At 47.3% G+C, this 22,325-nt stretch overlaps 2 protein-coding genes across 3 annotated transcripts in view; both read left to right on the forward strand.

Annotated features, from left to right (window-relative positions):
• Nucleotides 1-3,998: 3,998 nt before the first annotated feature.
• The window catches only part of LOC108030343 (transcription factor MafG), a 78,262-nt gene continuing 59,935 nt past the window's right edge, over nt 3,999-22,325 (forward strand). Inside the window, exon 1 of the mRNA XM_044092205.2 lies at nt 3,999-4,002. The gene's annotated coding sequence lies outside the window, so the exon portion shown is untranslated. The remainder of the gene's footprint in view (nt 4,003-22,325) is intronic.
• Nucleotides 4,010-21,257, forward strand: LOC108030360 (serine protease filzig). Of its 2 annotated transcripts, XM_017103227.3 has the most exons (7): nt 4,010-4,248; nt 14,369-18,487; nt 18,854-19,040; nt 19,106-19,290; nt 19,759-19,874; nt 19,939-20,058; nt 20,425-21,257. In XM_017103227.3, exons 1-7 carry the CDS (start codon nt 4,059-4,061, stop codon nt 20,587-20,589), a joined length of 5,082 nt encoding a protein of 1,693 aa, XP_016958716.3. In that variant the 5' UTR covers nt 4,010-4,058; the 3' UTR covers nt 20,590-21,257. The 2 variants fall into 2 exon arrangements, with proteins under 2 accessions (XP_016958716.3, XP_043948218.2); XM_044092283.2 differs by lacking the exons at nt 18,854-19,040; nt 19,106-19,290; nt 19,759-19,874; nt 19,939-20,058; nt 20,425-21,257 and adding an exon at nt 18,659-18,833.

The raw sequence follows: 22,325 nt of genomic DNA on the forward strand, positions 1-22,325 counted from the left end.
GTACCATCCAGCGGAGCTGCCTAAGCAGACCCTTTTTCGGCGGCCATTGACACGCGCTAATTGAAAGCGCAAGTTGTCGACCGGTGGCGTATGCGTGATTTGTGGTCGTTTTAGAAAACCGCACTCAGTTGGCCAGCAGGGAATATTCAAATTTTAGGGGGGAGGGGTGGTCCTGGTCCCAGTCAAATGTCATACATTGGCTTAACAATCATTGGCCGTCTGTCATTTGTACTTGCTGCTGTTGGCCGCTACTCACTTTCATTTATTATGCCGCAGTGGCTTTTCTCTTCTGCCCTGTCTTGTGTTTGGCTTAGTGGGCAAACACGGCTGGCGACTTGCTAAAAGTGAAATTATTGCCTTTTCAATTAGTCACAGATCCCCAAACACCGATCCACTGGGCTACTGAACCCCCCGGGGCTCGAGCCCTTTGAAGCTGCGACTTGGAAAGCGCCGCGAAGATGCGCCGCCAGGTGGGAATGGGTTTTTCGGTTCAATTTGCAGGTAATAAATCATAAGAGATATGTTGACGCCTTGTTTTGATTAATAGGGCCCTAATCCAACAACGCCCGCCAGCCCAGACAGAGCGGAGACCATTGGCCAACTCACAACCGATCGGCATTATGAACTTGATGGCTTTCGTTTTCAATCGCCGCCGCTCGAGAAACAGAAGAAAAAGCCAATTAATGGCAGTTAACAAACTGTGAGCCAAGGGGGAACACGACGAATTGGCAATTTGGTGGGCGTTGACATGGCCACATCGCTGTAACGTTGGCCAAAGTCGAACCTTCACTTTCTGGCATCGTTGGAAATTGAATTTCTCACACTTGTCGCTCACTCGGCGATCATTATGTTGATGTTTTCATCGATCGCTCGGCCCCCTGTCGATGTTTCTGCTTAGTCTGCAAATTATTTGGCCAGCTGTGAAATGGAAATTTGACGGCTCATCTTGGAGAGATATCTGCATGCAAATCGAACACCAAGTGGGCACTGCAATTAGCATGATAAAACGATGAATTTATGCATTGGAAAAAAACTACAAATTAAAATGGCTGAATTTTTATATATATAAAACATAAAAAGGCCTAATGGTTCACCTCTAAAAGCTCTACTTATGAGCTAAGATATTACAAAGAGTTATAACATAATACTTGTGGCGTTTGATTGATTTTTAAACCCCTTTAAGTCCTAATTACAGAGTTTAGACACATAATACCTTTGCCAAATATATGGAGTCTTATAAAAACAAACAAACAAAATCCAGATTATCTTTGTTCGCGGCCTTAGATCATTTCGCCTGAGGATGTTGTTTGCAGACCCTAGAGGTTATATAACCCAGTATTGCCTGGCAAATCGGTGGCGGCACCTCAAGCAGATGCGATCGAAGAATGGCTTCGAATATTTCATCATTTGGCCTGCGGATCGCTGGGTTCGCCAGTCGCCATTTGTTAAAAGTTCGCTTTTGGGGCTTTTGAATCGCTTGGATTTGGCACCTTCTTGGGCGAGCTCCATTGTCCGAGGGGCGACTGGCTAGTGGAGAGAAAGTCAACGCTTCGCAGGGTCTTTGTCTTAGACACCACACCGTTGATTATGCTAAAAACATTTAAAATCGTTCATAATTCGCCGGATTCGTGGCTGTCGGTGTCGTAATACCGCGTCAAATGAATCATGGGAGACGGCTCGGTGAGAAAGCCATCATCGGCGACCCCAACTAGTTCTGGCCGGGCTTAGGCCACTCCACTGGCACCACCACCCACGTGACCGGCATGCCCAAATCAGCCGGACAGCGCGGCTCTCGCTGCGTTTTCCATTTCGATGGGCAGACCACGAGAAAATAAACAAAAATCGGGTATACCGAGAAATGCACAGAAAAAATATACATACAGAAGAAAACATTAAGTGGACAGAAAAAGCGGCGAACGGCGACAACAATAACGAAAGTGAAATTCTACACAGAGATCGTGACGGCGCAGCGGAGTCCACGCTTGGCCAGCCACCAGAGCCTCCGGAGCCGCCAGCCTGGTCAGGCGTTTACCCCCGACATTACAATGGCGACCAGGCCAGGCCAGGCCCCGCCAAGAAAGCCAAACAATAACAAACCGCCGTCGCCGCCGGATTTTCCAGCCGCGTCTCATGTGCGCGCAGTGAAATTTGGGTCAAGGAAATGCCAATCGGCAGGTTGCACCTCCTGGCTGCAAGTGGCCACATGTGGCAGCATGGCCAGATGACCGTTATTAGCCGCCAACTCTTGCCGGTGTTTTGCGGGCCACTAATGGCCAGGCTCGCGGGGGAATGACCCTTCGTGACCCACTGCGTGCCAATGCCACATACGTGAATCTATAGCACCGAGAAAAAGTTCGCACTTTCGATACTCGCTGTTTTCGATCTGATGAGCTACGCAACTCACTGTTGAGATACAGTAATTTGAATTGGTGTATTCAGGCATCTAACGATTTTCCAGCTTTGCTGATAATTTTCTTAGTTCAATACTATCTCGAGTGGCCATAAAACCCTTTGGTAGAGAACTACTATTATGACGCTTAGCTCTTTCTTCTGCGCTCAAAATGATTGATTCACGCTTTGTTTATCAATTTAATGTTTATTTTTAGCACAAAAATAGTTATAGAAATAATGTAACTATAAGTATGCTACATGCTTGTAGAGCTGGGATAAAAACAATCAAATAAAATAAGCACTAATTTCTTGTATAGTGATTTATAATATCGTATATCATGCTTCAGGCTAATATTTAACTAAAAGCTTATGTATACCCTCTTAAAGTATCCACATTTGCTACATAGATTTTTATTAAGGCAGAGTGTTTATCTCAATCCAAAACCATAGGAAATTATACAGTCTATACCAAATTTGGATCATGAAATATTTAACTGAAACACATATCTTTCAGCTTAGAATAACAACTTATTTTTACCTTTGTTCAGCATTAAAGGTTGTGATGGTGGCTACATGGTTTACTACTTTGTAAACTTAAAGTCTGCATAGAACTTTTGGTCCATAAAATGTTTAAGCGTAAGAACAACAGACACCTGTTAAAATAAAATATCATCATTCAATGTATTGTTCAAAAGCGTATTTTATTTGAAATTAAAGAAGTTTCTTAAATATTCCTATGCCAAAAATGGGATGGTTCCTTTTGGGCTGTGGGCCCATCGAAGTGGTCAGCTGGGTCGCTGCAGGCGAAAGCCATCCGATAACAGCGCGCGGCACTGTTAGGCCGGATCGAGCGGCGCTCTTAACCGCAAGGCCGCGCTGTAAACCGATTCAGTTGGGCTTGAGGCGCGCACGCGTACGGACGCAGAGAGAGAGAGAGAGGCGACTGGGCGAAAGAAAGCAGAAAGCAGGCGGCGAAAACAGGAATCACCGATCGGTGGCCAAAGCAGCAGCACTCAGCGGCTGAAGAAGAAGCCGAGCAGACGCCGAATTAGAAATGTTTACCATTTAAGCGACGCCTAATAGGAATACTCTCACGTACCGCTCGCGGCTCTCGCGAACGCACTCTCCCGCGTTAAAGTGAAAGTTTTCCCCACAGAAGTGGCGAAGGTCCGTTATCTTGGCCGCCGTTCGGGCCAGCTCGCAATCAGACAGTCAGACACACGCGGAGCGTTCAGTCGACCGGACGCATGGTCGCTGATCCCAGATACCAGCTGCCAGATACAAGATACAAGATACAAGCCGTTCGATTGCCAGATACTATATGTGGTGCAGTGTGTTAGTGTTTTGGTGCGAGCAACTGTAAATTCGCAGCTGACCAAAGAAAGTGCGGTCGGCGCAATTAAATCGAATGGGAATTGAAATCGGCGTAGGAATCGGTATCGGAGCCACAGTTACAACTCACTTCGCGTTCGTTGCCTAAGTCTTTCGTTTGGTGCGCGCTGCCCGCTGCACAGTGGTTGTTTTCGCACTTGCCCGACTCTTTTCGTTGGCCATTTCGAAACAAGCTGGGCGCTGAGTACCACAACGAGCTCTGCAAGCACATAACAACGCTGCCAGACGGTCTAGGCCAAGAACTCCCCGCAAGTGTCCGGCCAGCAGCAGCAAACATGTTTAAGTGGGTTACGCCGGCCTCAACGGCAACGTTGTCCCGCTGCACGGCGACCACAGCAACGACAGCGACGACGACGAGAACAACAAAACCACAACTACTTTCCATCGCTTTAACAAGTTTAATAATAATAGTCGCATCGTTTGTGCCGACAACAAGTGGATTTAGATCAATTGAAGCGAATGGCGGTAAGTGACAACCATTTAGCCCATTGACTCCCCCCGAACTATGAGAGAAGAAAGTTTAGCGCACAGTAAACTGTAGAACTGTGGCAAAGAAAATCAATTTGCCAAATTGCAAGCTCATGTCTCTCGCTGCAAACCGAATCGTGTCACTGGCTTCTGCTGCCTCACATACCCGTACCCATCCCCTCCGTTGGGGGGGCTTTCACTCGCCGTCTTGGCCCGGCCAAGTTGACAATGCTCATGGCGCAAAAAAGCAGAAATAAATAACACAAACTATGCCTTTGTGTCAATAAATGAATCAGAAAAACTTTGGCACAGAAAACTGCGACTGTGCGCGCCGCTCTTCGAGTGACTTTCCACACTCCACGCACTTGGCAATTATTTGGTTCGTTTTATGCTACATTACGGCCACAAAGCAGCCACAAAAGACCTCGAGATGCCAGGCACAGTCGTCGACTTTCCATGTGACAGTTTTTACCACTTCACGATTTAACGATGCTGCGAGTGGCTGGTGCTGGCAGCTCAGCATCCCGTGGCCGTTAATTGTCGAGGTCATTTGGCCGATTCAAAGAGTGAAACACATTTCTAGACTACCTGGTTATTAGTTCAAATCGGCACCAGCCTGAGCCCAATTGCCAACAAAAGACTGGAGGTGCAAACTCAATGAAAGGCCAGACACAAAACAAGCCATTCGTGATAATCGCCAGCGCCATATCTAGCACTGAAAAAGAATCAAACTTCTTTGACATGTGAGATTTCACACACCATTTTCATTTCTTCGGCCCCATCAAATTGGTGAAAACAGTCATAAGCATGTTGTTAGGATGTTATGGCCCCGGGGGGTAGCATTATGGAGCTGAAAGCGTACACCTCTTGTAAAGTGAATCTTTTATTTGTGCAGCTTTCGCTGCAAAGTCCACCTGCAGCCCTTCCAAGTCCTTTGGTAAACATACTTCCTAAACAAATAGGACGGCTCATCGAAGTCTGTGTACCCTTGAAAGAGAGATGGGTAAGGAAAGACGGGTTTTATTGGATGACTCTTTGATTCAAATAGAAGAGTGTACGATTTAGCGTAGCTGACTAAAAGTCCCACAATTAAGATGACTTCTTCGGCTGCCCTGGCTGCTTTTCCCAGCATTTCCCCAGGGGTTTGGGAAAAACCAGGGGGGAGCCGAGCCGCAGAAGAGAAAATCAATACTTCCGCCGGCCAGCAGTCGCAGAACTGTGCTGCGTCAGCGAGGTGGAAGTCAGCAAATGCCAATCATCGGGCACATACACACCTGATCATTAGTATAAAACACGTAAAACAATTTTCAATTTCTATTCAGGCGTTGTTTGAACAGAAAGCAAACCAGGAAAGCAGTTCAGTGCGGTTCAGGAAAAACGCGTGCGAAATGAAAATGTCTTGGCCAGTAGCCGCACACCGCACTCTGCCACTTCGATGGCAGCGTGTGCCAGTTTGCGGCTTTCCTGGGGCTGTCAGTCGTGGTTTCAGCCATGGCCAAGACGGCCGCTGCACTTGTCGACACTGCCTGCAGTTGACTTTGCGGTAATTTGAGACCAAGAGCAAGACCGAGACCGAGACCCGGCCCGCGGGAAGGAAGCCGACTCGGAGCTGAAAGCCCCGGCGACGTTCGACAGCGATGTAATTTCAAGATCACGTTTTTACCGCTGCCCGATCATCGACTTGGTCAATTGTTGCTCCACATAGATCTCGGCGGCTCGATCGCTCTCGGCTCTGCACACTCGACGGGCTGCCAGTTGGCTAAAGACCGCTGCTACTTAAAAATCAATTCATAACTCTTCTCTTTCTGCTCGTTTGGCTAATTGTCGGGCCCGTTACACGCACACTCAATCCGGCTAAGATTCTCGGCTTATGCAAATTACAAATTCCATAATTCCATAGGTTTTTTGTTTTCTGCCCCCCCCGCCACATGCAATTAATGTGAAAGCGACATTAGGCTTTCTTCTGGGCCGGCAAGCAGGGCCGAAGCGATTTTCCCACAGCCATTTTACACTTCATAAACTTAACGCAATCGCATTTAAACTGTGACAGATCATGAACATCGAGAGCAGGGGAGCATTTCACCGCGCTCGAGAAGGGATTGCACTTCCTACCATTGGGCAACCGAGTAAAACTACAGGGGAACCTCCCTAGCTTCAACTTAAGACCAAGAAGAGCAAGAAGTATATTACTTTTGGAAAAATATTCCAGCAAATGGTGCTTATTCATTAGTTTTATTTATGTTAGTATTAATTGATTGTTTTTATGAAGTCCCACAAAATATTAAGAAATATTAATTTTAACTAACTGACTTGATCTATTATATAAAGTCTTTGCTACCTAGAAAAAACAACATTCTTACATTTCTAATTTAATTATAATTAAAAATCTTATGACTTTATAAAATAGGTCCGCTAGATGGTTCAAAATAAATGAAGCATCATAAGTGATGACACATATCTTATGACTCATAAGGCCTTTACAAGCTAACCATTTTGTTAATAAGTCAGAAAATAATGGATGCGAATTTGATATCAATATATTAAAGAGGTTTATAAGCTCTTCTCCAAAAATAGTAAAATAATTGAAAACAAAATGGCTCAGTATAATAGAATAGCTTCAATAGTTTCTGTTCCCAAACACAAGTTCGGCTTACAGGGGCTCGACTGTAGGCAGCCCAACAGTAGCCACTCAATTGGAATGACTGCCGCGGTACTCACACGCATTTGTAGACGGCCGGCTTATCTTTCAAGCTCATCGGCATTGTTTCGAGTGGTATTTGGAATCGATGCCGAGCAGCTACAAATTATCGGGCTGTCAGCACAAGAGCCGCCTTATGGGATGCGCCCGTCGAACAGGAAATACACGGCGGAGCGAGCTTCGAATTTGTTTTGACATGTTTGGCGGTGAAAGTGAAATGCCCCGCTCCGCGCTGGCTTCCGCTGCATGACAACACACATTCTGCGCTGCCTGGGTTTTCGCATGGAGATCAACAAAACGCATTAAAGCCTGGCCCGATCTTCGTGCATCCATAAAAAAGCGCTTTGGGAGTCTGCGGCAGATTCCGCAGACATTGTAGACTCATTGCTGGCGAATATCGATGGGCCTCGGAATGGGAATCGGGGTTATTGCCAAAAAATGATGTCATTTATTGCGGCCAGGCAACTTTCACTGCTCATTCACACAACAGCTCATCGCATTTGATATGGATTTTCAGCCAATTGGCTGGCAAAACGCTTCCATTTCGATTCATCCTCACCGCGAGCCTTTTGTCACCCGGAAAGCGTTCAATAAATTTTCCATTGTGCACAATTTTCACCAAATTGAATGCTTTCCGGACGGCCATTGTTTGGCCTAACAATCATGCGGCCCGGGCATCATGACCTGGCGAAAAGTGACCACCGAAAGAATAATAATGGTAATGAAAACAGCACAAAATCGTGCACACATGTTACAGTGGCAAATGGAACCGCCTCTGAGCGGTGGCCAAAATGTGGCCGGCCGGGCTGTCACCCAGAAAAGAGGCTCTGCTCTTGCAACACGGTAGAGGAGTTACTGGAACCTGTTCCGGGTGAGTGGAGCTGCGAGCTGGACTCGTGGTTGACACCGTGTGATTACCTTTCTTATTACGGCCAGAAAAGCGAGCCATCGGAGTTGGCCACGTGAGGGATGCCTAGGTTGGGGCATCAAAACTTAAATGTATTACAGTGGGTACTCACAAATATAGCCATAACGCAATTTGTATTAATGGTCTTGTGGCTGCGGAGCTGACCACACTTGGCCGCTTGGCGGAGCAAACAAAATACTCAGCCTAATCAAACCGCAAGTTCTGAGAACAGCAATTTTGTTAGATATTAAGTGTTTAGTCGTTTGGATTTTATTTAGTGATTTCGGTGTACAAGTGTTTAGTGTTATAGATTTTTATGCAGCTCTATTGGAGATTTCTTTAAATTGGTGTTTTCTAAAAAAGTATGTATAATAAATTATATTAAGTTTTTCATGTAGATTCGAGTTCTAGTGACCGAGACCTTCGACTCTTTTAACACGGTTTTAATGGAATATAATGCTTGAAAGTTTCAGATATGTTTTTTCAACAATTTGTTAATAAAAATATAAATAATTAATGTTTTTTACCTAAGCAAAATGGTAAATCGCACATTTTATGTTGACACCTGCTCATCTCTGAGGTGGATTGCCTTAAGTGTTTCTGGCTTGACCACTGGGAAATTACGGTTGCCATTAGAATCGCATGCGTAAAATTCATACCTACACCTGTGGCCAGCGCACTAGAGCCACAGCCTGGCTCAGGCCCAGGCACATTCACTGTTAGCTTACCGGTCTTTTCGGTCGCAATTTTATTTGGGTCACTGTTACACTTAACGCCGCTGCGAGGGACGCGGCACACGGAGGAGGAGCCGCGGAGTGGCCACTGGGAACGGGAAGACACTGGTCGCTGGCACTGGGCACTGGTTACTGGTTACTGGTCGCTGGCAGTGGTACCCACGATCGGATGCTGTGCCCGATTCGCCACAGCGACACTCGAGCAGATCAGATCAGTTGGGATCGGAGCAAATCGATGGAAATTGTAGACGACGGCGACGCGCCGAGATCAGTGCGACTTTCAAATCCAATTTTATGTAATTCAAGGTGGGCCGGGAGTTCGCGTGCAAATCGCTTATAGCCGGTCCTAGTTATATAGCGCACGCCACAGTCCAATTCGCAGAGAGCGTAGTAGAGCATGCAGCGGGTTATGTTTATGCTGATGCTGATACCATGCCACACCATGCCGTACCCCTTAACAATTCAATTACAATGCGATTAATGGGTATGCTATACCATGTGTTCCGTTGCGGATCGGCGGCCATGTGGAGTGGGATGCGTGCCGGGCCCAGCGACTTCGGAATCGGAATCGGATAACCAAATAAGCTCCTTAAGCCGAGAAAGGTCAAGAGGCGGCCGCAAACTTTCCATTTCTCTCACGCAAAGCGGGAAATCTTCTTGCGTGATGACATCGCGGAACCGAGCGCTTGAGAAAGATATTTCCAGCGACGCACAGCCGCACGTAAAGCCCATTAAAATTAATAAAAATAAAGGGGAAAAAACGGCAGGCAGCAAAACATAAAACAAAGCGAAAAGATAGCGCAAACCTTTGGTAAACTGCACTCGCCACTCTCGCTTCCAGCGGCCAAAGTCGTAATTAGTAGCCCAAATCAAGCGATTCATGAAATGTAAACAGTTTTTCTCCGCTTTTGTCTAGGAAAAGTGAAATTAACTTGGCATGAATGAAAAGATTTCTTATGCTAATTCCATGAAAAGTGACATTGGTTATTTTTCCCCTTCGCCGCCATCGTCCGCTGGTCATTAGATGGGGCCTTTCCGCGGCCAATAAATCGTTTGGGAATTTTTTCCCATCGATAGTAAGAGTTTCTCTAACTAACTGCACCGGGGGAAGTGGCTTCAGATACTTTAGAGTTTGGTATAAAAATATTAAATGTATAAATAATATTTCACGACCTTATGCTAGACATTTTAGTTTCTACTTTATTTATTTATTCTCAGAGGGGAATTGAAATTGTAGCTATATCTACTGTTTCTATTTTAATAAATTAGAAATAGTTCACTCTATATATATGTTAGACAATATAAGAATATAGAAAGGCGCTGATGGCTTTTCCGGAGTGGGACTATTTGGCAAGTTTTGAGGATTGTAAAAACGTTTTACTGTGTATTTTATCGGTAGGGAATAGGAAGAATAAGTCTCTGGTAAAGATACTACTTGACGTTTTTCAAGGATTGAAAAGAACTTTGAATAGGTTTATTTTATCGGGATGGGGGTGTATTCAACGATAACCAGTTGAAATATACTTATACTTTATTTTACTGCCTGGCCACTCGAACTGTTCGATTCCTCGATTTCACTTGCCCGGTATGGCCACCGATCGGTTAATAACTTGTGCCAATGTAGTCCAAGAATATTTAACACTTTCACAACGCAATTAGAGCAAGATTCGTTAAATGCAAAACTGGCCGTGCGCCAAGAGGCCCGAGCACACCGTGCTCCGGGGGCCCGGTACACGTGGAGTTGCATGTTGCGGCAAGAAAGTTTTTTAGCCTTAGCTCTTTTTGCAGTCTTGGGCTAATTGATCGATAATAATTTTCCATTTACCGTTAAAGCGCCTCGTTTGTTTACATTCTTCGGAGCCGGGCACGTCGAACGGTCGGAGAATCGGGCCTGAAAACAAGTTCTACGAAATCTCAGAGCGCCGCCGAGCAGCTCTCTTCGGCCGATCTTGGCCAGCATCATACTCATGATTTAATTAATTTCCATTCCATGGCCGTGCGCATAAATTTCACTGCACGGCCCGCAGCACAGCCAGTCGATAACTGTTCCGTTGGCCAAAAGGCCGCATACCTATATACAAAGCCACATGGCCTTATAAAGAACCCACTGCCCAAGGGCCCAGTGACACACTGCCGGCCAGGTTGGGGGCATGCAACAGAATTCGGCTATGGGGCCAATTTTCTCGGATGATTAATGGCATTGCCACCGACTGTTGGTGGGGAACACAAACTTGTTATCTCATTTTGCAGCTGCTTCCTCGTTCGTATTTTTCCCGATCCCCGATCTTGTTCCCCCCCATGATAAACACCGAAAAATGTTTTAAAGCGGCGCGAAATTATTCAGGCGTTTGACACACTTTCGTTCGGCGTTCAGGTGGCCGTCTGTATGAGTGTGTATTCGGTTAGGTATTTCTGAACCTCAGCCGGCTGTTCCTCAGGTGCGATGCTGTAACCTATTTTGCATGAGTCGCCTGCGATTATGACGGTGCAGCGCGCATTGACTCGAATTTCACGGTCCACCAATTAGGGTCAGAGGATTGGCGGATCGTAATCGGTAATCTGCCAGGAGGCTGGGAGGCGCACATATCTTTATGAGGCATGTGACAGGTGTCGAGTCGCTTGGGTTCGGGGCGTGCCCCAGCATTCTTGGACCATTTGATGAGAGGCATCTGAAAGTGTGGCCCAAACAAGGGTCTAATCTCCCCATTAAATGCTCAACACGTTTCATTTTACAGTGAAGACAAAAGATGGGAATCTTGAATTCACTATAAAGATACTATACAAGCTTATACATACTATAAAGATACATATATATATAAAGATATTTTATATGTATTATAAAGATACTATAGTATCTTAAATGTACTTTGAAAATATTATAGAATCTTAAATATTCGCAAAAATACTATATTATCTTAAATATACTATAAAGATACTATTATATCTTAAAGTATATTTTTATAAAAATTAAATGTAAAAGATCAATCTTAAGAAAAATGGTTAGGATAAATGAAATATAATAAATAGATTGGAATATATAGATGGCATGATGTATATTTAATGAAATTTAAATACGTTACTAAGTAATATCATTTCAGTTGATTTCCGTATCTCATTATCTAGTGTGACATTTGTGGGTTTCGATTTAGAAGATACCACTGAACCTAATACTAGGAAATAGCTGCTCTGTAAGTAAAGTCCAAACTAAAGGTGCTCCACTGTACCCAAACAATGGACCCGCCCACGCTTGTTTCTAAAACAAATATTTTTGGTGTAACTTTCAAAACGCATAATCACGGAGTACACCATTCAATTTGCTCCGGCTAGATCAAATAAATTATGTTAAACTGCATAATTATCGCTGCTTGGCGGTGCTGCCTGCCAGGCCTCATTAAGTCAGCCCCGGGTCGGTAATTAATTCATTGACTCCGCAACGCGGGACTGGAGCACACCACACTGTGCCATGGTGCGGGGGTCTGGGAGCTCTGTTAGCCGGTGGTGTTCCGAACCTACCCGTGGGTCGGTCTCTGTTAGAGGCGGCGGTTCTGTAGGCGGCTCTTTCTTCGGGAACCAGAGCTTTTGTTTGGGAGCTCCCCGCCGCCTGCGGCCTTTTCTCACGTCTCTTCGCCGCCGACGACTCTCTTCGCTGCGGGTTTAACGATTTGCGGAAGAATACTTAAGAGCACTTAAGTGTCTAATCGTAAAAAGGCGAAATGTCTGCAAATAATAAAGCTGCAAAAACATTATTGTTATTTTATTATAGACGGCGGGGAAAAATAGAAACCGAGATGAATGGCCCGAGCGAAGCCAGAGAAAAGGGGATGGAGGCAGAGAAACACTATCACTTTTACTCAATTATGTATGTACGAAGATATTTTGACGGCGATTCTAATGGAGGCTTTTGCACTACTTTTCACTGCCTCTGCCCAGTACACCTGACTCCGCGGCGGTACTCCGCTTTACTTTCACTGTCCAGCGACCTGACTCATGACTTCGGACCACTTTTTCGCAGCGATCCCTGCGATTTCGGTTTCGTTACCTTCCGATTTCATCCGTTTAATTAGCAGCCGACTAATTGCCACTAAGCCCCCGAATCTAGTTCGCCGGCCGTGTTTGCACTGGGCGCCAATGCTCCAATTTCACGACCAAACATTGACACAGTCCCCGCCGCGGATCGGGGCCACCGGCAAGTGGAGCGTCCCTCTTTCCGTCCGCGAGGTGTTAATTCGGCAGCACAAACCCGTCAGAACGCGGTGGCCACCGCTTTCCCACTTCTGGCTTAGTTTTAATTGCTGCCAAAATCAATTTCGTTCTAAATGTCAGGAGTGGCTTCTTTTTTTTGAGAATTATAAACGCTTCCTCTGATGCCTTCCGAACTCACTAAATAAACCTCTTAAAATAAAAGTTATTCGACTTTATAGATCTAACAAATGAAACATTTTAATAATTAAACAAGCTTGTGTATTATATTTTATATTTTTTATTTTAAACGAAAAATCGTTTTGACAAATTTTACGATTATTACATGATTAATTTATGACCAAATTAGAGAGTTATTAAAATGCCATTATATTGTAAGAGGATTTTAAGATTGTTAAAATATGAGTTCAGTTTTTTAGACCCCTGAGAAATAAAAATTTAATATTATGAAATAAAAATATTTAATAGTATTTAGTAACACTTCGATTATTACACAGTTTTTGATTTTCTTTAAGATTAAAATCAGAGGCGTGTTGAATAACCACTAAATTGTAAGAGGATTTTAAGGTTGTTAAAAGAAGAGCACAATTTTTATAGACCCCTGAGAAATATTAAGTTTATATGAACCCTCAAAAATGCTTCATAGTATTTTTAACACTTCGATTTCGGAGGTATAAAATTTTTTCTTATTATATGTAAAATCATGTTTAAAACACTCGGATAAATAAAACAATTAAGACATACATAAATCATAATTAACTTTAGGCCTAGTCTAATTATAAAAAGTATTGAAGGGAAAAAGGCTCCCCAAAGGTTGCGAAAACCCCAAGAGAGCCCGGCCTAACCTTTCTCCCATTTTTCTCAACATACCTGTGGTTTCTGTCGTCATTTGGCAAATGAGGTGGAAAAGCTCTCAAGTGCATTGCCCACACCTGGGCCGCAGATGAACTTTGACCCGGCAAGTGGCTGCTCCGCGAGCTGGCAGTTGGGCTGGCAGCCAGGGCCACTTTCACTTGGCGGTTTTCGAGAGCTCTTCGCCGGGCCGACTGCGCACAGAACCGGGAAAATATGGCCCCTGTTAATTGGGTTTATATACTGCATAGTTTATGCCTGAGTGGCGACTGCTGTGGATGTTTGCTGATGTGTGCCCAAGGCTGTTCGCCACAATTAGCACTCGAAAGAGCAATTATTTAGATGGGCATTTGTGCGACATTGATGCCGTCGTTCGGCGCTGTCACTTTCATTTAAGGAATTTCCCACATTTTCACTACCCCCTCCAGTTATAATCCAATCAACAACTACAGTTGAGCCAAAAAGAGATGCCCGAATGACATGTTAATTAAGCCGTGGCCACGGGGAATTTGACGGTTGCCTTTCAGATTATTGGCAAGCGAAATCTGTTTGAAAATCTGGGCGAAATGAAATGGAATCTTTAATTGGGGAAAATTCAAGCGAGTTTACTTTTTAATGGCATAGGTCTGATGGAAAAATAAAGAACCTTTTTAAAATTATACGAACCATTTTTATTATAATTTTTTTAAAAGTCTCTTTAAATGGTTTTTTCTCCTAATTTTCCAGCTGGTCGCAAGCTGTTTGGAGGCTACCGCATCACCCCGAAGCACTGCCGGGCCACCAAGACGCTGCCCAGCTCGGATCCGCGGGCCAATGGACCCACCATCTGCATGTTCAACCACGAGTGCGCCCAGAGGGGCGGCGAGGTGGTGGGAGCCTGCATGGACGGCTTCCTCTTTGGCGCCTGCTGCCAGATCCCGCCCACCCACGAGCTGGCCAGCACGCTGATCAACGAGGCCCAGAACGCCTACTTCCAGCAGCACCAGCAGCAGACGAAGCTCCAGCAGACGGCGGCCCAGTCCTCCTTCGAGAGCTACGGCGAGCAGTCCCAGCAGCAGCAATCCCTGAGCGAGGAGCAGGTGGCCCCGCAGCCATCGCAGAACATCTACGATCAGCAGAACCTGGACAAGGTGTACCAGCAGTTGGGCAGCAGCAGCATCAGTCCGCCCAGTGGTGGCTATGGGGCTGAGCCGGAGCCGGAGCAGGAGCCAGTAGCAGTGCAACCCGTTCGAGATGAGCCTGTGTACTCCATCAGCAGTTCCTCCACCGAGGCCACCCAGTCGCAGTCCTCCTCCGCCAGTGTGGAGTTCGAACAGGAGACCTCTCGGCCGGCAGACATCTCCATCGAGCAGACCACCCAGAAGGTCACTAAGCCACCCGTCCAGCCTCCGACCTTCCACGTCCACAAGCACTCCGTGACCATCAACTCACCCTCGTTGCCTCCTCAGAACGATGACTTTGTGATGCAGGTGCTCAGCACTTTGCCACCGGAGCACGCCGACGACCACCACGTCGTCTTCACCACCGAGGTGCCCATGAAGATTGCCAGCGGTTTGCAGGATCAAGCCAGTTCCGAGTCCAGCTCCTTTGAGGAGCTTTCCTCGACGCCTGCGGCCACCCAAAAGCCGAAGACGAAGCCCACTCCGAAACCCACGCAGAAGGCCACCAAGAAACCCACTCCGAAGCCCACGCAGAAGGCCACCCAGAAACCCACTCCGCAGCCCACGCAGAAACCCAAGCCGAAACCCGTTCCCCAGTTGGCGGAGACCATGAAGCGACCCATCCAGCAGAAGCCACAGGCGGTTGTGACAATCAAGCCTAGTCCGAAACCTGCCCAGTCGTCCAATGTCCACCAGCACAACCACAACCATTTGGTCCTGGATGGCGGAGAGTTCACGCACAGCGATATCACTCACCCCGGAGCAGATGCCGATCTCGTTGAGGACCTGCAGTTCTCCACGGGCTATGGACCACAGCCTGTGTACGCAGAACCACCAAAACAGGAGCAGGAACAACAGCCACAGCAGCCGGCGGAGCATAGCTACATCTCTTCCAGCACCAGCGCCAAACGTCCAACGACCGGTCAGAACAGTCCCACCACCATTTCCTCGATTACCACCCATGTGGACTCCATAGAATCCATCATCCTGCAGCTGAACAACACCAGCCATGGTCCCAGCTACAATGTGGTGAGCCAGCAGACTCCTTCATATGGATACCCCGACGTTGGCCAAGTTCATAAAGAGCCAGCCACCCAGCCGCCTTCGTTCTACCAGGAAAACGAGGCGGAGAAGGTCCAGGAGCAGGAGCAAGAGTCACAGACGCAGGATTATGGTTATACCACCACTGTTAACTACGAGTCCTCCTACGAGAAGGTTTCCGATGAGCAGGATGCCTCGGCAGCTGTCAGCCAGTCCGCTGAGATGCCCACCGCGCGTCCTGGCTACGGAGAAGATGTCTCCGCCGTGCTGGAGGATCACACGCTGCCCGCCAGTGGCTACAACGATGCAGTGGCTCCAGTTGCTCCGCAGACCTCCGACTTCAACAAGATGCCCGTGATGGGCATTGCCTACCCCGTGGATATGTCTTACATGGAGGAGGATGGTAACCTGCCCGCCACTGCCGCTGGCTATGGCCAGGTCAGCAGTGACTCCTTCGAGGCCAGCACTGAATCCGCATACCAGAAGCTCTCCACCGTCCAAACGGAGCAGTCGCAGCCGGAGCCGCCGCAGCCGCCGCAGCCGGTGCCCACATATGTGCGTCCCACCACCAATGCCAACAAGCAGAATCGCCCGGTGGCCTCATACATTGGAATGGTGACTATGCAGCACTACAACCCGCAGCCCGGAAGTAATGGCTACCAGGCCCAAGTTCCCGCCGAAGTGTCCGTGTCCTCGCACACCACCAAGGTGCAGGAGCAGTACGACGACACCTCCAATGGCTACCAGCAATCGGAGACCACCTCCGGCTATGTATCCCCACCAACATCGGCTCCTCCACCAGCTCAGCGACCTCAGTACGACGCTGTGCAGGAAGATGCCTCCTCGGAGCGACCCGTTCTGGTGACTGCCAGTCCCAGGCCTCGACCCAAGCCCACCACGAAGCGACCGGCCATAAAGAGACCCATCAGCGGGGATAACACTAAGAGAAAGCCTCAGCCTCAGCCACAGCAACAGCCCAGTGCTGGTGCCTATAACCAGGAGAAGATCAGCGAGCACAGCACCAGGAAACCCGTATCCACTGGCTACGACAATGTACCCGAGTCGCCCATCCATCACATTCAGATCAAGAAACCAGCGGCTAATCACCACAAGGAACAGGAGCAGAGTGGCTACCCCAGGCCAGCTAGTCCAGTATACGAACAGACCACTGCCTCAGCTCCTGCGCCGGCTGCTCCGGTTGCTCCGGCCCTCAACTACGACAAGCCAGATGCCCCGCCCAGCCAGTTCGACCAGCTATCTGCTCCATCCGCCGGCTACGAACAGCTGGCGCCGATGCCATCGCTCATCTACAACGAGGAGCAGGCCAGCTCGCCGGGAAGGAGGCCGTCCACGTCCAAGCCCATTTCCACCAGCTATGTGACCGGACCCAGCACTCCTCGTCCGCCCGCCACCGTGGACTATCACTACGACAATGTACCTCCTCTGTTCATGGCGGACGACAAGCTGGACGCCTTCATCCAGAGCACTGCAGAGAACATTGTAGGCTCCACGCCGGGCAACTACCAGCCCCCGCTGGTGGCCACCGCCTCGACGCCCATCTATGCCCAGAGGCCCACGAGCAGTGGTGTCTATGGGCACAAGAAGCCTGGCTTCGTGCAGATCAATGGAACCCCGAAGCCCCCTAGGCCGACGGTCCTGATCACACCCAAGCCCACCGCCATTAACCTAGTGACCTACAGCACCTTGAGTGACGATAGCAACAAACTGGCCTCCAGCGCGGCCTCCTTTGTGACCGGCAGACCCGGAGTGCAGGGAGTTAGCTCCAACGACTTCGAGGATCCCGGATACTTTGGCAGCAGTCCCGTGCACGTGGCCTTCACCCAATCCACCACAGAGGCCATCTACGCTGTGCCCTCCGACGACAAGCCTGCTTTCCCCGGCTACTTTGGGCCCACGCCCTCGTATCCCGCCTTCTCGGTTCCAGGCGAGAAGGTCGGCCAGAATCTGATGGAGGAGACCTACACGTCGCCCAACGACTTCGTCAACTTCCCGCCGGTGAGGAATCCCAATCTGAACATGTCTGCCGCCTCCAGCGCAGTGACCAGCGACCTGGACCTTTCCACTCCCGCCTTCGTGGAGGATGTGGTGCTGAAGGACAAGATGCACACGCTGGTCCACAAGTTGGTGGCCTCGCTCCAGGGCAACTTCGAGGCCCTGGCCGATATGATAGAGGAGCCGGGAAGCAACAAGACCGTGGCCACCTACCAGGCCGGAGCAGGAGGAGCAGCCAAGCCGGTGAGAGTGGCCACCACGCGCAAGCCCGTGAAGGCAGCCACCACAGCCAAGCCGAAGGTGACCACCAAGAAGCCCGTGACTCGGGTCACGACCAAGGCTCCCAACAAGAAGACGTCCGCCGTGAGCAGCACTACCAAGAAGCCCGTTACCCGTCGCACCACCGTGGCTCCCAAGGTAACCACCACCACCCGGAAGCCGGCGACCAAGAAGCCAACCCGCCGGGTGAGCAGCACCGTGAAGACCACCACAGTGAGCTCGGCCCGGCCGGCGGACGATGAGATCGTGGACGAGGAGGACGAAGAGGACGTGAACCCCAATCCCAGCGAGAACGAGGTCGACCAGGGCGCCACCCTGAGTTCCTACGGCGGAGCCAACGGCCGGAAGATTCGTAAGTGTGGACTGAATGATGCATGGACTAGCATGGACCCGAAACAACTGTCTTTCTCTCTCTATTTCTTGTTCTCTCACCTGACCCTCACCTGCTCCTAACCGCTCACGCATTTAACCCAACGCTTCCTCCACCCTTACACCCCATTGCATTTCCGTCTGATCCATATAGCGCGCCGCAAGCACAAGCGGCGCAACCAGAAATCCACCTAGACCGTCACCGCCCCCTAAAGAAAACCCTTCCTAGAGTTAAAGACCCCCGCCCCCACTCCCGAGTCCCATCAGTTCTATGCTTCCCCCCAACTCTCAGACTCGACTTCTCGAACACTCCCCACTCCTAACCTCGCATTTCACTCCCCATCAACAGAGTGCGGTGTGCGGCCCCATGTCAAGTCCGGCCGCATCGTCGGCGGCAAGGGCTCCACCTTCGGCGCCTTCCCCTGGCAGGTCCTCGTCCGGGAGTCCACCTGGCTGGGCCTGTTCACCAAGAACAAGTGCGGCGGCGTCCTCATCACCAGCCGCTACGTCATCACCGCCGCCCATTGTCAGCCCGGGTAAGATAGCCAGTCTAATCCCTGTTGGGTTGGTCTCTAATCAGGGATTCCTCATTTTCCTTCAGTTTCCTGGCCTCTCTGGTAGCCGTCATGGGCGAATTCGACATCTCCGGCGACCTGGAGAGCAAGCGTTCCGTGACGAAGAATGTAAAGCGTGTCATTGTCCACCGGCAATACGATCCGGCCACGTTCGAAAACGATCTCGCCCTGCTGGAGCTGGACAGTCCCGTGCAGTACGATACCCATATAGGTAAGTGCCAATATCAGGAACTAAATCAACCACGGGACTTTTTTAAAAAAGTGAAATAACTTTTTAAGGATCACTTTTAAATCCCATTGCAGGGGTCTAAATGATTTCGATGCTTTTCATAGTTAACAATATTTTATTGCATACTTTTAGACACCTTAAATGTAGTTTAAAAGGGATTTGAAAAACCGAGTGTTTTGTTTTGTACCCTTTAAAACTAATTAAAAAAAAAAGAATGTGGCTAACAGATAATAATCAACTTTCTTAATGATTTCATTGTATTTCCTAGTATAAAATATTTTGTTGCATACTTTTCGACATCTTAAATGGATTTTACAAGTGATTTAAAAAACCTAGTGAATTGTTTTGCATCCTCCAAAAATTCTTTCCTTACGAAGATGCTGACATTTTCTAGACCCTTCAGAAAGTTAAATATAAATAATTTGCGAATTTCCCTTTGCTCCTCTGCAGTGCCCATTTGCATGCCCAATGATGTGGCTGACTTCACTGGACGCATGGCCACCGTGACCGGCTGGGGACGCCTCAAGTACGGCGGAGGAGTGCCCTCTGTCCTGCAGGAGGTGCAGGTGAGCAACAACCCATTAAAGTGCCCTTTGAAGATCTGACTAACCGCGGGCTGATTTAAATTAGGTGCCAATTATCGAGAACAGCGTTTGCCAGGAAATGTTCCACACTGCTGGCCACAACAAGAAGATTCTCTCCTCCTTCCTGTGCGCCGGTTACGCCAATGGCCAGAAGGACTCCTGCGAGGTGGGTACTATTTTGGGGCAACTGAAAATTGGGGTTTCGGAAGTTATTACAGTGCATGCTAACTAAAATAAACAAGTTTTTAGTTGAAGTTTACTGCTGAGTTTAATACCTAATGTTTCATGTGTATTACATTTTTTAGGAATAACACTTTATTGATTTGCGCATTAACTAAAATATTACGGCATCTTAAGTTTAATTTAATAGTTTAATTTAAAGGTTTCAATATCTTCCAAAAAATTAAATTGTAAAAACCCATAAAATAATTTGCTTTCATTACGTAAATCAGTTTAAAACTTTAGTCTAGTTAGACCTACCATTGATTTTCAAAAGAACATCTGACCCTAATCGATCTCATTCTTCCCTCAGGGTGACAGTGGTGGTCCGCTGGTGCTGCAGCGACCGGATGGGCGGTACGAGCTGGCCGGAACCGTTTCCCACGGCATCAAGTGTGCGGCGCCGTATCTGCCGGGCGTCTACATGCGCACCACCTTCTACAAGCCCTGGCTGCGCAGCATAACGGGCGTGAAATAGGGAGGCACCTCCAGAGCATCAGATCCTCCAGAGCCTCCGAGATGGCCCGGTGGACTCCGACTAGCTGCTGGGGAAGGAGCAACAAGTGTAAATAGAACGTAGAGTTGTAAGAGTCGTGGAGCGTTACAAAAGTTGACTCAACTTTTTGGCGACGTCGCATTTTCCGAACCCTTCCCCGAGAATCCTCCTCCCTGCAACTTTCATTAGCTTAATTGAAAATCAACTGCAGCAACTTCAAACGAAATACGCTGGGGACTCGCACATCCCGGGGATTGAATATTCTGTTTAAGCCGGCTGCAGGTTCCGTCTTTTTAGTACGCGTGCCTAACACTTGTAGAGTCTGAATGAGAATTACGCTAATTGAGAGCCGTATGCTTAAGACATATTTATTCTAGTTCTAAGCCTATTTATTTGACTATTTATTTATTTATGCGAGGAAGCGAAGCGATTTGTGCGTTTGATTCAACTAAAAAAATTGTTATTCTCATAGGCAAATTGTTGTTATGTTCAAATGAAAGCGAGAGCAAATGTTTTTAGTTCAATTGAATTTACTAATTTATCGATTTATATTATTAATTTTTTTATCTAATTACGTTTTATGTTAATTGTTAAGTGAGCGAACGAATCGAAAAGAGATCGAAATAAACGACATAAATATTAGTAGAAAAGATTGAGGCGATTTTTTGTTCGTAATAAGGAAAAGGTAAGTTCTTTACTGCGTTACTTTTTAACCTTTAAAAGGATTCCGGAAGAGGAACTTTTGTGTCAGTATTTCAGCATTAAAGTTTGCACGTTTTATGACGCTCCCCGTCAGTTCTACAAAAATCAAACAAAAGCAATGGCATTCCAGACATAAGCTGACGCCGGAGCCTTGGTGCAATTTCCTCCCCACGAAGCTCACTTTACTTTCTCTGAAAATTGCCACTGCACTCAGCCCTCCTGTTGCAGCATTTGGAATATTCAATGTGGTTCCGCCAAGGAATTTCCTCCCCAGCTCCCCTAGTAAAGTGAAAACAAGGTTAACACTCTTAGCCGCAATCACTTGCCAGCGCTTTGCAGCTCTGGTGTTTTGCATCAAGCTATAAATTCTTAAAGCTATTCTCTGAAATGTAAAGTTTTCTCAGTTTACAAAGTGGTGTCAGCTTGGTGACTACAAAAGAGTTAAACGTAAATTGTTTTAAGAAATATAAAGAGAGGAAATACTAAGGCCATGACATGACCTACCTGTTCTTTGAAATTGTAAGGTCATGACATGTATCTTAAAGATCTTGTTGTATCATTGTTGGATTAGCCTGTTAATTTATCATTTCATAAAATATGGTTTCCATATAATAATAAAAGCAGAGTTAAAACATTTTTATATTTCCATTTAGAAGAACTTCTAGAATAAGATAGAACTATACTTTTAACAAAACTACCTGAAAAACAGTAGAACCTTAAGGCTTCACAAACGTAAAACATGCTTAGTAGAATCCAGAGAATTTAATGAAAAGCGGCTCAGACCCTTTGGCAATATTTTCCATTTGCAGGGTAAACTTGTGAGACACAAACATTGATGTGTTATACCTGTTACGGGTGCAGCACTACATCCTTCACTCCACCCTAAGTGGCTAACATAATTTGCATATTGAATGTTGCCCCTGTGCCAAGTGGCAGTGAGTGGAGCACCGAGAGCACACAATCCTCATTATCCTGATGCAGGGAATGTCCTAGAGGCCGGGCTCTTTTCATCTCGA

Source organism: Drosophila biarmipes, chromosome 2R (genome assembly GCF_025231255.1).
Source record: "Drosophila biarmipes strain raj3 chromosome 2R, RU_DBia_V1.1, whole genome shotgun sequence".
Taxonomy (NCBI): domain Eukaryota; kingdom Metazoa; phylum Arthropoda; class Insecta; order Diptera; family Drosophilidae; genus Drosophila; species Drosophila biarmipes.

Coding starts and splice junctions, on each gene's coding strand:
- LOC108030360 (XM_017103227.3), top strand. CDS start 4,059: ATGTTTAAGTGGGTTACGCCGGCCTCAACGGCAACGTTGTCCCGCTGC. Junction 19,291..19,758: donor GCAGTACGATACCCATATAG/GTAAGTGCCAAT, acceptor GCTCCTCTGCAG/TGCCCATTTGCATGCCCAAT. Junction 20,059..20,424: donor GCCAGAAGGACTCCTGCGAG/GTGGGTACTATT, acceptor TTCTTCCCTCAG/GGTGACAGTGGTGGTCCGCT.